This window comes from Scomber scombrus, chromosome 5, assembly GCF_963691925.1.
Source record: "Scomber scombrus chromosome 5, fScoSco1.1, whole genome shotgun sequence".
Lineage (NCBI taxonomy): Eukaryota > Metazoa > Chordata > Actinopteri > Scombriformes > Scombridae > Scomber > Scomber scombrus.
The window spans coordinates 16,506,148-16,519,335 of NC_084974.1; the positions used below are offsets into that span (position 1 = coordinate 16,506,148).

At 40.2% G+C, this 13,188-nt stretch overlaps 2 protein-coding genes across 2 annotated transcripts; one reads left to right on the forward strand and one right to left on the reverse strand.

Annotated features, from left to right (window-relative positions):
* Nucleotides 1–1,021: 1,021 nt before the first annotated feature.
* On the reverse strand, nucleotides 1,022–5,463 carry LOC133980124 (extracellular calcium-sensing receptor-like). Its single transcript, XM_062418707.1, has 8 exons — nucleotides 5,321–5,463; nucleotides 4,863–5,211; nucleotides 4,218–4,505; nucleotides 3,370–3,921; nucleotides 3,048–3,269; nucleotides 2,135–2,258; nucleotides 1,541–2,013; nucleotides 1,022–1,444 (listed from the first exon to the last, which is right to left on the reverse strand). Exons 1-8 carry the CDS (start codon nucleotides 5,452–5,454, stop codon nucleotides 1,022–1,024), a joined length of 2,565 nt encoding a protein of 854 aa, XP_062274691.1. The 5' UTR covers nucleotides 5,455–5,463.
* A 3,180-nt stretch (nucleotides 5,464–8,643) lies between these two features.
* On the forward strand, nucleotides 8,644–13,101 carry LOC133979952 (extracellular calcium-sensing receptor-like). Its single transcript, XM_062418495.1, has 8 exons — nucleotides 8,644–8,765; nucleotides 9,360–9,648; nucleotides 9,752–9,838; nucleotides 10,050–10,241; nucleotides 10,477–11,010; nucleotides 11,088–11,312; nucleotides 11,959–12,082; nucleotides 12,200–13,101. Exons 1-8 carry the CDS (start codon nucleotides 8,659–8,661, stop codon nucleotides 13,099–13,101), a joined length of 2,460 nt encoding a protein of 819 aa, XP_062274479.1. The 5' UTR covers nucleotides 8,644–8,658.
* The last annotated feature ends 87 nt before the right edge of the window (nucleotides 13,102–13,188 follow it).

Below are 13,188 nucleotides of genomic sequence, written 5' to 3' on the forward strand. Positions count from 1 at the left end.
TGTCAATAGTTTTAGATACACCTCTTCTACAATGGTGGTCTATGGGGAAAATGCTCCTTGGGATGTAGGGCGATTTTTCGCTGCACTGTGACCACTGGGAAAAACTGGCTGCACAACTGAGCGGCAGCACCCTATTTAATTCCTGTAATACATCCATGGCAGCAACATACAGTCAATATTTGCATCATTATAGAACAGTTTGTATGGTGGCCCTGAGAGCTTAACACACTATATCTTAAGAAAACACATCCAAATAGACAAAACATTTTCATCGATTTGACAACACATGCACAGCATTTAGAAAACGTGCTGCAGACTCAGACACAAAACAATACAGACAACACTTTACAGAAACAAGCTGCAAGCACAAACAGAAAAGTGATGAACAAGTGTGGACATGCTTGTTGTTGTTACACTTTATGACTCATAATGTTATTGAAGTCAGATATCTGTCAGTGATGTAAAAGGGAGCGTGTATATGGTCCCACAGCCCTATGGTCCAACAGCCCTATGTTACCCCAGTTAAATAACAAAATAAAGAATTTCACATGTCTTTCAAGCATTTTCATACATGAAAAACTGCAACAAGTTATGTGCATTAGGGAATGGCCATACCCATGCTGTGGGAACATAGGACTGAGGAAACATAGGGCTTAAGTTTGATGGAAGGAAAACTTCTTGAAAATGGGGGAACATAGGGCTGTGGGAATATAGGGCTGTGGGAACATAGGGCCTAATATGGATTGGAGGAAAAATTCTTAGGAATGGGGGAACATAGGGCTGTGGGAACATAGGGCTGGCCCCATGTAAAATTAGCTTAAATGTAGGTGTTTTGTCCTAATAATTAGGCCTTATAATTGGGCCACAGAAAGTTTGTGAAATAAAAACATGCTTTACCCAGTACAATGGCAACATTATTTCCAGTGTGAATCTTAAATAGTTTATGTATTAAAGATATTTTCTTCCAAATAGGTTTCTTATGCATGTAAATTCTATATAAACCTATAATGTCCTGTCATTTTCATCTGTGCATCAAGTTTTTCTTAGAGTTTTTTTCCGGTTTCAGAATTATGATGTAGCACTTTGGAGCAAAAATGCAAAGAAGGAGACCAAAGCTTGAAGCTAAAATAGCAAAGATGTGGACAGCCACTGTGTATTTCCCGGCTGTGCTTACATAAACTGGGATAAAAGTAATCCACACTGCAAAGAATATCAGCATACTGAAGGTAATGAACTTCGCTTCATTGAAATTATCAGGCAACTTCCGAGCCAAAAAAGCCATTAAAAAGCACATGCAAGCCAGGATGCCAATGTACCCAAGAACGCACCAGAAGCCAACCTCTGAGCCAGTATTACACTCGATGATGATAGTTGCACCGTGGTAACCAGTGTTATTGTGGGCATGAGGCGGACTGGTCATCAGCCAGGTAAGACAGATTATTACCTGAGCAATGGGGAACACAGAAAGATGTTAATTCTAATCAGCACAGTTGAAAAGATTATATACTTATATATTGCTGATCTTCGTAAAACATTTTACCTGGATAGCTGTTCCTATAAGCACACTGGCTCTCTGCTGGTTTGGTCCAAACCATTTCATGACGTTACTTCCTGGCAGTGTGGACCTAAATGCCATTAGGACCACCACTGTCTTGGCCAGAAGGCATGAAATGCAAAGGGCAAAACTGATCCCAAATGCTGGGTACCTTATGCGGCAAAGCCAGTCTGAGGGCTCTCCAATGAACAACAGGCCAACAAGGAAACAGATAGCAAGAAACACCAAGAAAAGGAAACTCAATTCCATGTTGTTTGCCCGAACCAATGGCGTGTCTTTGTACATGAAGAATATGGAGAGGATGGAGAGGGACATACACGCTCCAAGGACAGATACCACACACAGAACAGTACCCATTAACTCATGGTAAGACAGGAACTCAATTGTCTTTGGGATACAGAAATCTCTGGCTTTATTGGGCCATCTGTCCTCTGAGCAACGTGAGCATTCTAAAGAATCTGGTGAAGCAAAGAGAAAAGGACATTTTAATCTAGAGAATCTACCTTTAGATTCATATGTGTCGATCTATATTAAAATAATTTAGGGGGATGGGTTAGAACAATGATGGAGCTCACACACCAGTCTCATAACTAATTTCTCCCTCAGCACAGGGGACACAGTCAAAACAGCAGGTGGGTTCCCCCTTCCTCCTGGCTATGCGGAAACCTGGAGGACAACTGTCACTGCAAACAGACCGGGAAGCCTGAGAGGCAGAGTTCAGCCACTCAGAAAGACACTGATTCCAATCAATATGACTATACACTTCTGTCTCTGCAGCCTATAGTTCAGACACAGACTAAAATGATGATAATTATGCAAATTAAAAAAGGAGAAACTAAGTATGATCTATGCTTTATCTGTAAAGTAGAAGCAAAAGTAAAGATAATTAAGTGGACTGCTCATTATTGTATGAACAAATTATTAGATTATTACAAGTGAATATTTTTCATTGCCAGATAATAACCAAAGCACTCAGATTAGCCTACCTTTCATACAATCCCCAAAAACACAATATCATAAAAAGTTAATATATTTATTTTTCATATTTATAATTACTGTACTTTTGACATATTTTTGGTAGAAAGTTTAATGAAATTAAAAGATTTATTTATGTTTTTTTTGTTTTTTTTAACCTACAAATGTGATACAATTAGCATTAATACATAATACCATAATGATAATAATTTGTGATCATCTCTGCTATAACCCATTCACCAATGTTGGTATAAACATGGTTATTGAAATTAAAAGCAAATTGTTATCAGTATATTGGGCTATTGATGTGGTAAATGTTTACAACATTCATATGAAATTTACGACAGTCAGCTTGAGAAGGTTATATTTTCTTTGAACTATTTCAGAAGTAGCTACATGTTTAAAAATACATTATATTGCACAGTAATAAGAACAAATTGGCTGTTGTGTTGATCAAGAGTACATACAACAGTCTAAGGGGTGAACATGGCCTCAAGCCCGTTTGCAGAGAACACACCTGCTTTCCAACAGGCCACTGAATTATAGAGTCATTTATGACTAGGCTGTATCCATCAGGCAATGAGGCATCATAGAAGCCTACTTTAACCAAATGCAGTGAGCCATCAGTCATCCTCTGCCAGTTCAGGAGATCATAGTAAGCAATGGGGTCACCATTCTGATCAAAGTTGACTTTTTCTCCTAGTGCAGAAAAATTAGCACGCCTCATGTAGTGGAGGAGCTGAGAGAGGAAGGAAAACATGTTATCTAAACAAACTATGTGCATTTGACTTCTTTCTCAGCATTTTAAAAAAATATACTAAACCTAGAATATCTCTCACCTGCCAAGGTTTAAAATTCTTCGGGTCTGCACAGGTGCCATTAAGGAAAGGCCCCTGTCCCACTATGCAGTCACTCATATCTTGCAATGCATGGGCAACCAGGTGCACTGCCTTGTAGACATTATAAGACACCCGAAGTTGTGTCACATCAGAATAAGGAGAGTAAACATCCTTTAAATCCTCCGTCCCTATACATGGCATTTTGTTTAGGTAGTTGTCGACCATATGAGAGTGGTTGTTCACAGATCCATTCAGTCGACAGTCAAACAACTCTTCCCAAAATTCGGCCAGGTAAGCTGACTCATGTATGTATGATGGTCTGAGACTAACAAGATGTTGCTTCAACCCTGGAATTACTTCTGCCCTCCGAATGGCAAATCCTAATGTTCCCTTCAGGAGATCTCCAAAATGTTCCCACAGTGATTTGGCAGTGGCCCAGGCCTCACTGGCAATCCACTGCAGGTCGGTTATGTTTCGGTGTCTGATTTCTCTCAGAATGATCTGCAGCTCTGATTCACTAGAAAAGTTAATGATGACCTTGGAGGATGCCATCTACAGTATACAGTGAAAATGTAATTATTGTTAATATTTAATAATAACAACTGACATAATAAGGCAATCAAGTTCATGCAAGCCCTTCTGTGAAGTTAAGAAACAATGTCAGTGAGGTGTTAAATAAACTGAATGATCCTTTTTAAGGACAGGGTTCATAGTGCTGTTTTAAAAACCAAAATGTGGCACTTTATGTCAAAAACAGAAAAATAATTAAAGGTTATATTTACTGCAGGGGTTTATGTTATTTTGTCTACCCCTTGTATGCAAGGGAAATTCATCCTGACCCACAATACCTGAATGTTATCCATAAGCTCATCTACAGCCTGCTGACTCAAGGCTACGGGGTAGAGGTGTGTGTAGGCAGCACACACACCATAGTGCACTGACTCCTGAAGGAAGAGCTGGATGGCAAAGCGAGCATACTCAGATTCAGCTCCAATGACTCCCACCCAGGTCCAGCCTAAATAGCTCACCAGGCGGGCCAGGGCTCTGATCTGGAAGGCATCACTAGGCATGGTGCGCATGAATGTGGGGAACTCTTTTTGGTTACTCAGACAGCTGCAGGATGCAAAATAGCTCACCTGGTATTACAGCAAACAATAGTTAACCTTCTGCACAGTGTTCAGTTCACTCAAAAGGCTGTATCAAATTTCTCCAAACAATACCACTGTCTTTAAAAGCATTATGTGGTGTCGAATCTCACTTGAATTAGAACAGCAGTTTGCAGTCTGGTGATTTAACTATCCAGCTGTTTACCCTATGAGTATAATAAATGGAGTATTTACAAATACAACACCATATACTTAAAAGTATACTTTAACAAACATTAGCAAAATATATGGCAAAATGGCATGTGATTGTACATGGCAGAAGCCTGATTTTATATGGCAAAACACATACTCTAACTATTATCAAAGCAAAAGTTCAGACAATCTCACCAGGGGGATGTGGAAAGAACCTAGATTTCTTAGCAGAGCCATAGACACCCCAGAGCCGGCATCTCCTATAATTACCGGGGACACAGCCTTGTGAACAGCACCACAGCCCGAATTAGAGTCAGAGTCAATCTCCAGACCTTTGTCCCTGTCCAAACTCTTGGCTCTGGGGCCTCTCCCTGGCTGACCATTTACTAGCAGTAAAGATGCTTTCAGAGACGCAGGTATGTTGTCATAGCTGTCACGAATGTGGAAACCCAGCTTTAGATATGGCAGGAGGTCATTGCGCTGGTTGATCTCTTTGATTGCAAAGGTCATGGTCTGCATCCAACGCATGGCACGGGAACTGAAACTGTAGTGAAAAGCAGTTAATTACACAGCAGCACAGATATACACATTAAAATAAAATGGATGTGGCCACCATGGCCCCAATTTTAAAATGCATTTTAATATTCACTCACTACTTATATATACTTGATGTTGGTTTTGTTTTGTATGCTGGAAGAGAAGAAACAGGACTGTAATGCAGAGGGAATAAGCCCCCAATAACTACATCTCCATCTTCGTACAGGTTATTTGTCTCCTCTTCCCCCATGAAAACACAGTTATCCAGAGCAGCAGCTGAGCCACATTTTTCCCCAAAGAGGGAAAGCAACATTAGAAGTTTGGCAGCCAGCAAAACCATGATTGGCCTAGGGTTTTAAGAGGAGCTCCAGCTCAGTTTTGTTAAATATTTCAAATGTTAAATATGAGCTTTCCTTTTCTGGTCACATACAAAGGATTATGGTATTTCAGGACACAGCTGATTTATATACTGCTGTGAACGTACATAAATCTGAGGGGACTGCCCAGATGTGTTATGACATGATTAAACGTAACACCTCATGTTCCTGAGGTAGCATGAACATACAGTAAATGGAAATTTAGATTAGTCTTGGTTTATTAGTCTTTGTAGCCATTTATGAAATAAACTACTGTAATCTTAGTCTTTGGGGTGAAGACATATGCCACCTAGTGAAATGGTGTGGCTGACTGTCACGTTTTCACATTTTTTTGATTTTTTTTTTTTCAACAGCGAAGGTCAATGGCACAGGAGAATATATTATAATAATATTTAAGGCTTTAGATCATTTATTATTGGTTGGCTCGTTCACAGTAACAACAACATAGAACATCCTTAAAAAGCCTTATACTTAAATGACATAGCAGTTTTCTTTTTGTTTTTTGTTTTTTGGAGTTTCCCTTTGCTTGTTAGGTATTAGTGAACCTCAGTAGGGGAAGGCCTGCATTAGCCGTCTTGCCAACTGTACCACATGGGTTATCTTTAAGACTCTTTAAGTAGATCAGATTAATGGTTCTCAAGATATGCAAAGGACACATACATATATACATACATACATACATACATACATACATACATACATACATACATACATACATACATACATACATACATACATACATACATACATACATACATACAAGGCAAGGCAAGGCAGTTTTATTTATATAGCGCATTTCATACACAGTGGCAACTCAATGTGCTTTACATAAAACAAACATTCAACAGAAAATTTAAAAAAACAAACATGGAATTTGAGAAATAAAAATACAACCCAATCATAGTACACACGTACATACCCCCCCCCCCCCCCCCCCCCCCACACACACACACTAATAATAAAAACAAAGTACAGAAACATAGAAAGAGAGAGAAATAAAATACTATAATAGAGCATTAAAAATAAGATTGCAGCATAAAATGATTTGCTTTAAAATCATTAAAAGGACATAGAGTGCAAATGAAAGAGCTCAATCATAAGCACAGGAGAAGAGAAGTGTTTTTAACCTGGATTTAAAAATATTCACAGTTGGGGCTGATTTCAGTTCTGCTGGTAGTGTATTCCAGTTGTGTGCAGCATAACAGCTAAAAGCTGCTTCACCATGTTTAGTCTGAACTCTGGGCTCCACTATCTGACCTGAGTCAGTAGATCTCAGAGCTCTACTGGGTTTATATTCTACTAACATGTCATTCATACATACATACATACATACAGAGATTCCTTCCTTTAGTAGAGATATCAATAAGAGTAGACTTAATATTAAGATAGATAATATAAGAAAACTTTGTTGTGCACTACATTACATGAAATGTAAACAGACATCTGAACTACTTTATATACATTTTCAGCAGAGCACTGCCCATGGTGTGTGTGTGTGTGATTGTGTGTGTGATTGTGTGTGTGTGTGTGTGTGTGTGTGTGTGTGTGTGTGTGTGTGTGTGTGTGTGTGTGTGTGTGTGTGTGTGTGTGTGTGTGTGTGTGTGGGTGTGTGTTATAGACCCGTAACAGTTGTATAGGTTCTGGAGTTGTTAATGTTTATTTCCAGTGACCTGAGCCCCCCCCCCCCCGCCGATGCCGATGTCATCGGCCATCACAATGTTTTTCTTTGAACATCGTCGATCATCCAATTCCTGGACATCGTCCAACCTAGCTGTTGTATTTTACCTCATTTGTATATATGGAGAGCAGGACGGGAGATAAAACACACCCCTAGGGATTACCAGTGTTAATACAGACTCGTTGGGGCTTCTCTCTTAGGAACCCCTTGATCCACATGACAAGGCTGCTGCTGACAATCAGGTCACACTGGCGTCCAGGACGGTGAGAGTGGTGTCCTCCACACCTCAGCTGGCTTGGTAGACAAACTGCATGGGGTCCAGAAGCTTAGCTCACTAAACACTCCATGCATTTGCTTAATAGAGGTATGAAGATAATGCGTCTAAAATCATTACGGGACTTAGGTTATGCTGTTTTAGTCACTGTGACAATGGTTGTCATTTTTCTGGCCTGTGGGACAAAACTGGTGTTGAGAAACAGCTGGGTCAGGCATAGTCTTTCAAGACCCTTCCCTTGACCCCATTGGGCTTAGAGGCTTTGATCCTGGAATTGCCCCTGCTGATTTTTTTGTTGTTTTAATGATCGAGTCAATACAGAAGTTGAGATAACAAGTGATGGATGCAGGGTTATTGCAGCAGGCCTGGTAATTGAGGAATAAGTCCTATGCAGTGGCAACAAAGCACCCCCTCAGCTCTCGGGCTGAGTCATTTGTCCAAGCCTGAATGTGTTTAAAAATGGGTTTCTCCCTTTTTAGTTTCTGACAGTACTTTGACAAATGGTTGGCCATGTTATCATCTCTGTCACCGAGTCCAGTCATCTTGTTTTGTAGTGAATGCACACTGGATAGGGAAAACAGTTATCTTTCCCTTTGAGCCAGTTCCATATCCCCCCTCTAGATCTGCGACTGTTCCTCTTTGTTTTGAGAAGGACAGTTTGATGTGTGAAGCATATCATTTCAGAGTATTAAAAAACACTCTCTGTATAATACAACATTAACAGCACTGCACCTCTGTAAACAGTTTGAACTGAATGTTATAACCATTGTGAAAGTGTTATGTTATTCTATTAGACTGCAATAGTTGATGTACCTAGGAATCCAGTAATTCACTTGAGTAAATTAGGCGGGGCTTCTGATGACCAATCCAGAGGCACTCTGTCATTAATATGATGCTATAATATAGTGAGGGTTACAGGTAATACAGTATATAACCTACCTCATTCTCTGCTCTTTCTCTATTTTGGGTGGGGTGTTTAACAATATGGCTCCATTTGCCTTATTTCCCTTGATTTACTCTGTCTGGGTATTCACTTTAACTTATGCCCCAATTTCCAGCTTCACCTCTCCATCCCCATCTGCAGCCAGAGTGTGCACTCTTCAAAATAGCTTTGAGCCAGACTTCATGGCAGAGGGTGACTATATTATTGGGGGGATCTTCCCCCTTCACTACAACCAGGAGATGCCAGACCTCAACTGCACCTACAGACCACCACCAGTGAAGTGCAATGGGTGAGTTTGATTTGTTTTTGAACCAGATGTGATTTTGTCGCAAAAAACATGTTGTGATGTTCTTATGCTTTCAAATGGATTATGCAGCAGGTATTTATATTGATCAGATTTGAGAATGCAGTAATATTTTAGCCTGACAAGGACAGTTCCAGAGAGAAAAGGTGTGTCTGTAATTCCCAAATCGTCTCTGAAAAATTTCCAGAAGGTTTCCTTAAAACAACTAAGAAACCAACCAGAGAAAATAAAAATCAAGAAAGAAAATTATTATTCATTGTTCATATGAAAGCATAATTTCTGAAAGTCATGACAAGTATCCAACATTGGAGATTTTAGTCATCTGTATTGAATTTTTATGTTTGTTTGTATACAAATGTTACATTTTGCAAGTTCAGTTGGATTCTTGTTGGGAACTAATGGACCTGAAAAATAAAGTGTTACCAGACACATATCTTGTTAACATATCTTGCTAAAAAAAAAACACTGTGATGCAGAGAAATGAGCTTTTACCTTTTAATTTGACATTTTCTCCACCTTTGCTGTGTTCAATGTGTGTGTGTGTGTGGTGTATGCATATGTGTGTCTGCTGAGCTACAGCTTTGATCCTAGGGCTTTCCGCTGGGCTCAGACTATGAGGCTGGCAGTGGAGGAGATAAACCATAATATGGAGCTGTTGCCCAATTACACCCTTGGCTACAAAATCTTTGATTCATGTGCCTATCCACTAACTGGCCAGAGGGCTGCTCTGGCTGTGTTGAATGGTTTGAGTGAGGACCACTCTGCCATGTGCAGCGGTGCCTCTCCACTCCTTGCTGTAATTGGGGAATCTGGTTCTGCTCAGTCCATTGTGGTATCAAGAATCCTGCAGCCATTCCGAATCCCAATGGTTAGTTAGGATGATTATGTTCTCCTATGATATCCCAAAAACATATTCTCTGCAAAATATGACCCTTTAATCTGTGCTTTATTAACTTTTTTTTTTAACCCAGATCAGCTATTTTTCATCATGTGCATGTTTGACTGACAGAATAAAATACCCAACATTCTTCAGAGTAATCCCTAATGATGACTATCAGGTAAGGGGTTTGGCTTTAGATTAAAAAGGGTTTCTCAAGTATGTGGTCAGATGTTGTACTATGAAAATCTTGTACCCCTACTCAACTTGTGTGGATGATATATTAGATTGCAAGTGCACATGAAAAAAAAAGCTTTATTAATTTATTTGATGTCAGTTTTTTTTGTTTGTTTTTCAAAATATCTGAATTATTCTTTTTCTCCTGATCCTAGGTGAAGGCCATTGCCCAGCTGCTGGTTCGCTTCAATTGGACTTGGGTGGGTCTGGTGCGAGGGGACCATGAATATGGGCGCTTTGCTGTGCAAGGTTTACTAAGAGAGTTACAGGGAACCAAAGTGTGTGTAGCGTACCAAGAAATGATCCCTCTGCTCTACAATCGCCAGAGGGCTCTGGAGATCATGCAGGTACAAACACACACTGAATTTAAGCTTTATAGATAAATAATGTTTTTATTTCAGCTCAGGAGATCATATAGTAGGCACTAATGACAAATGAAGCCCATGGGGCAAATACCTACAGGATTTTAGCATGACAACAACAATGCTGGGTTAGGGTTAATTAGACTTAGTTTTGAACTACTTTAATTTTGCTTCTTTTTTTGTCTTCCTTGTGAAACTCTTTCCTACATCACCTGTAAAGGTAATGCGTAGCTCTACGGCAAAAGTTGTGGTAGTATTTTCAGCTGAGGGGGAGATGACACCTTTCTTGGGGGACTACATGACTCAGAACATTACTGGAATCCAGTGGGTGGCTAGCGAGGCCTGGGTCACAGCATCTGTCTTTACAGGGAGCGAGTATTACCCCTACCTGGGGGGCACCATTGGGTTTGGCATCAGAAAAGGTCCTATCTCCAGACTTAGTGACTACCTGCAGACAGTAAACCCTCAGATGTATCCCAATAATCCACTGGTGCAGGAGCTGTGGGAGGCTCTGTATGGTTGTAGTCCCTCTTCATCCTCTGGTTCCCAGTTGCCTCCCTGCTCGGGGCAGGAGTATCTGTTGGATCAGCATTCAGCTTACATGAATACATCCAGCCCTAGAGTTGCCTATAATGTCTATAAGGCTGTATATGCAATTGCTCATTCCCTGCACAACCTACTTCTCTGCCAACCAGACCAAGGGCCTTTCCTCAACAACTCATGTGCACAAAGCAACAACATACAACCCTGGCAGGTATTGTCTAGTATTCTTATTGATTCCTGCTCCGTAAATTTTGTTAGAGTATTTTACTTTTTTTTTTTTTTTTCAAGCTCCAACACTACCTCCAGGAAGTGACGTTCAACATTGCTGGGGAGGTGGTGAACTTTGACCTGAAGGGTGACTCCATACCCTATTATGATATCATCAACTGGCAGAGAGGCACAGGCAGTAATATTGAATTTGTCAACGTTGGGTTGTTTGATGGAACCAAGCCTGTCGGAGAGGAGCTGGTGATCCAAGAGGAAAGGATAATGTGGGCAGGTCATCAGAGTGAGGCAAGCTGCTCACACTGTGTTTTTACCTTCATCAGATGCCAACTGGTGAAGTTTTGTAGGTTGAGGTGGAGGTAAGTCAGGTCGACATGACAAGCTGGATCAGGTATGAGTTGCTTCACATTTATATTACAGATGCAAATGCTCATCATATGACCATATATTCCTTATGACTGAATTCTTGTAAATTATGAAACAGCAATGGGTTAATATTCTGCAACCACAGTTGTTCCTATTTTATTGTTTTTACAGGGATTTTATATAAATGTCGTAGAGCTATAACCAAACTTTTTTTAATTTAACAACAGATTGTCACAATAATAATAACTTAATCCAGCCCGGAGTGGGAAAATCTGAGTTCAACTTCTTGCATTTTCTTGCTGGTTGTATTTTCTGACCAAATTGTTAAGAAATGTGGATAGACCACAACTAATCATTATTATTACTGTCAGTTAATCAAAAAAATAGTTTTGTTTACTCTATAAAATAGATAAATTCCTGTCAGAACTTCAAAGGATGGAAAGCTAGGATCTAAAAGCAGGAACTCTTCACATTCATGATAAATGGCTTGAACAATAATGCTTTTTTCCTGTCAGTGGACCTATCATGTACATTACTAATCTATTCAGCACACTTATATGCTTCTTAGGTGCCGGTGTCTGTATGCAGTGTCAGCTGTCTTCCAGGGTCCCGGAAAGCTGTCCGTCGTGGGGAGCCTGTCTGCTGCTTTGACTGTGTACCATGTGACAGTGGCAAAATTAGCAATCAGACAAGTGAGCTTACAACCATGCAATGATAGAAATTATTATCCACTATATTTTATTACAATCAGGTAAATATTAAATTGTATTACATAAATTATTCCTTCCTTTTATTTTCTTACTCTTTAGATTCCATAGAGTGCACATTTTGTCCTGAGGATTTCTGGTCAAACAAAGACAGAACAGCCTGCATCTCAAAGAAAATAGAGTTCTTGGCCTATGATTCCTTGGGTATAGCCCTAACAGTGATCTCCATTGTGGGTGCATGTCTCACTATAGCGGCCATTACAGTCTTCTTTCATCACAGAAACACAGCCATAGTCCGTGTGAATAACTCTGAACTCAGCTTCTTCATCCTGTTCGCACTCACTCTGTGTTTCCTGTGTTCTCTTGTGTTCATCGGAGAGCCAACAGCTTGGTCTTGCATGCTGCGCCACACGGCCTTCAGCATTACATTTTCTCTTTGTATCTCCTGTATACTGGGAAAGACCCTGGTGGTGTGGGCTGCTTTCACTGCCACCAGGCCAGGAGACAACATCATGAAGTGGCTGGGGCACAAACAGCAGAGAGCTATTATCTTTAGCTGCACTCTGGTTCAGGTGATTATTTGTGCTGCCTGGCTCATTGATGCACCCCCTTACCCATCCCGAAATACACAATATGAACGTTCAAAGATCATACTGGAGTGTAGTGTGGGCTCTAGCCTTGCATTTTGGTGCGTTCTGGGATATATTGGTCTGCAGGCCTGTCTTTGCTTTATTCTGGCCTTTTTAGCCCGAAAGCTGCCGGGGAATTTCAATGAAGCCAAGTTTATCACTTTCAGCATGCTGATCTTCTGTGCTGTGTGGCTGGCATTCATCCCTGCTTATATCAGCTCTCCTGGAAATTATGCAGATGCAGTGGAGTCATTTGCCATTCTGGCCTCCAGCTTTGGCTTGTTGTTCTGTCTGTTTGCTCCAAAGTGTTACATTATTTTACTGAAGCCTGAAAAGAATACAAAACAGCATCTGATGGGAAAAGAAAAGAGGTGATAGGCCTTAAGTTAACATTTTGAAAAGGCATTTCTTTTCAATGTTCAATGTTGTTAAAAAATAAACATTGTTTTACTTTATATTTGT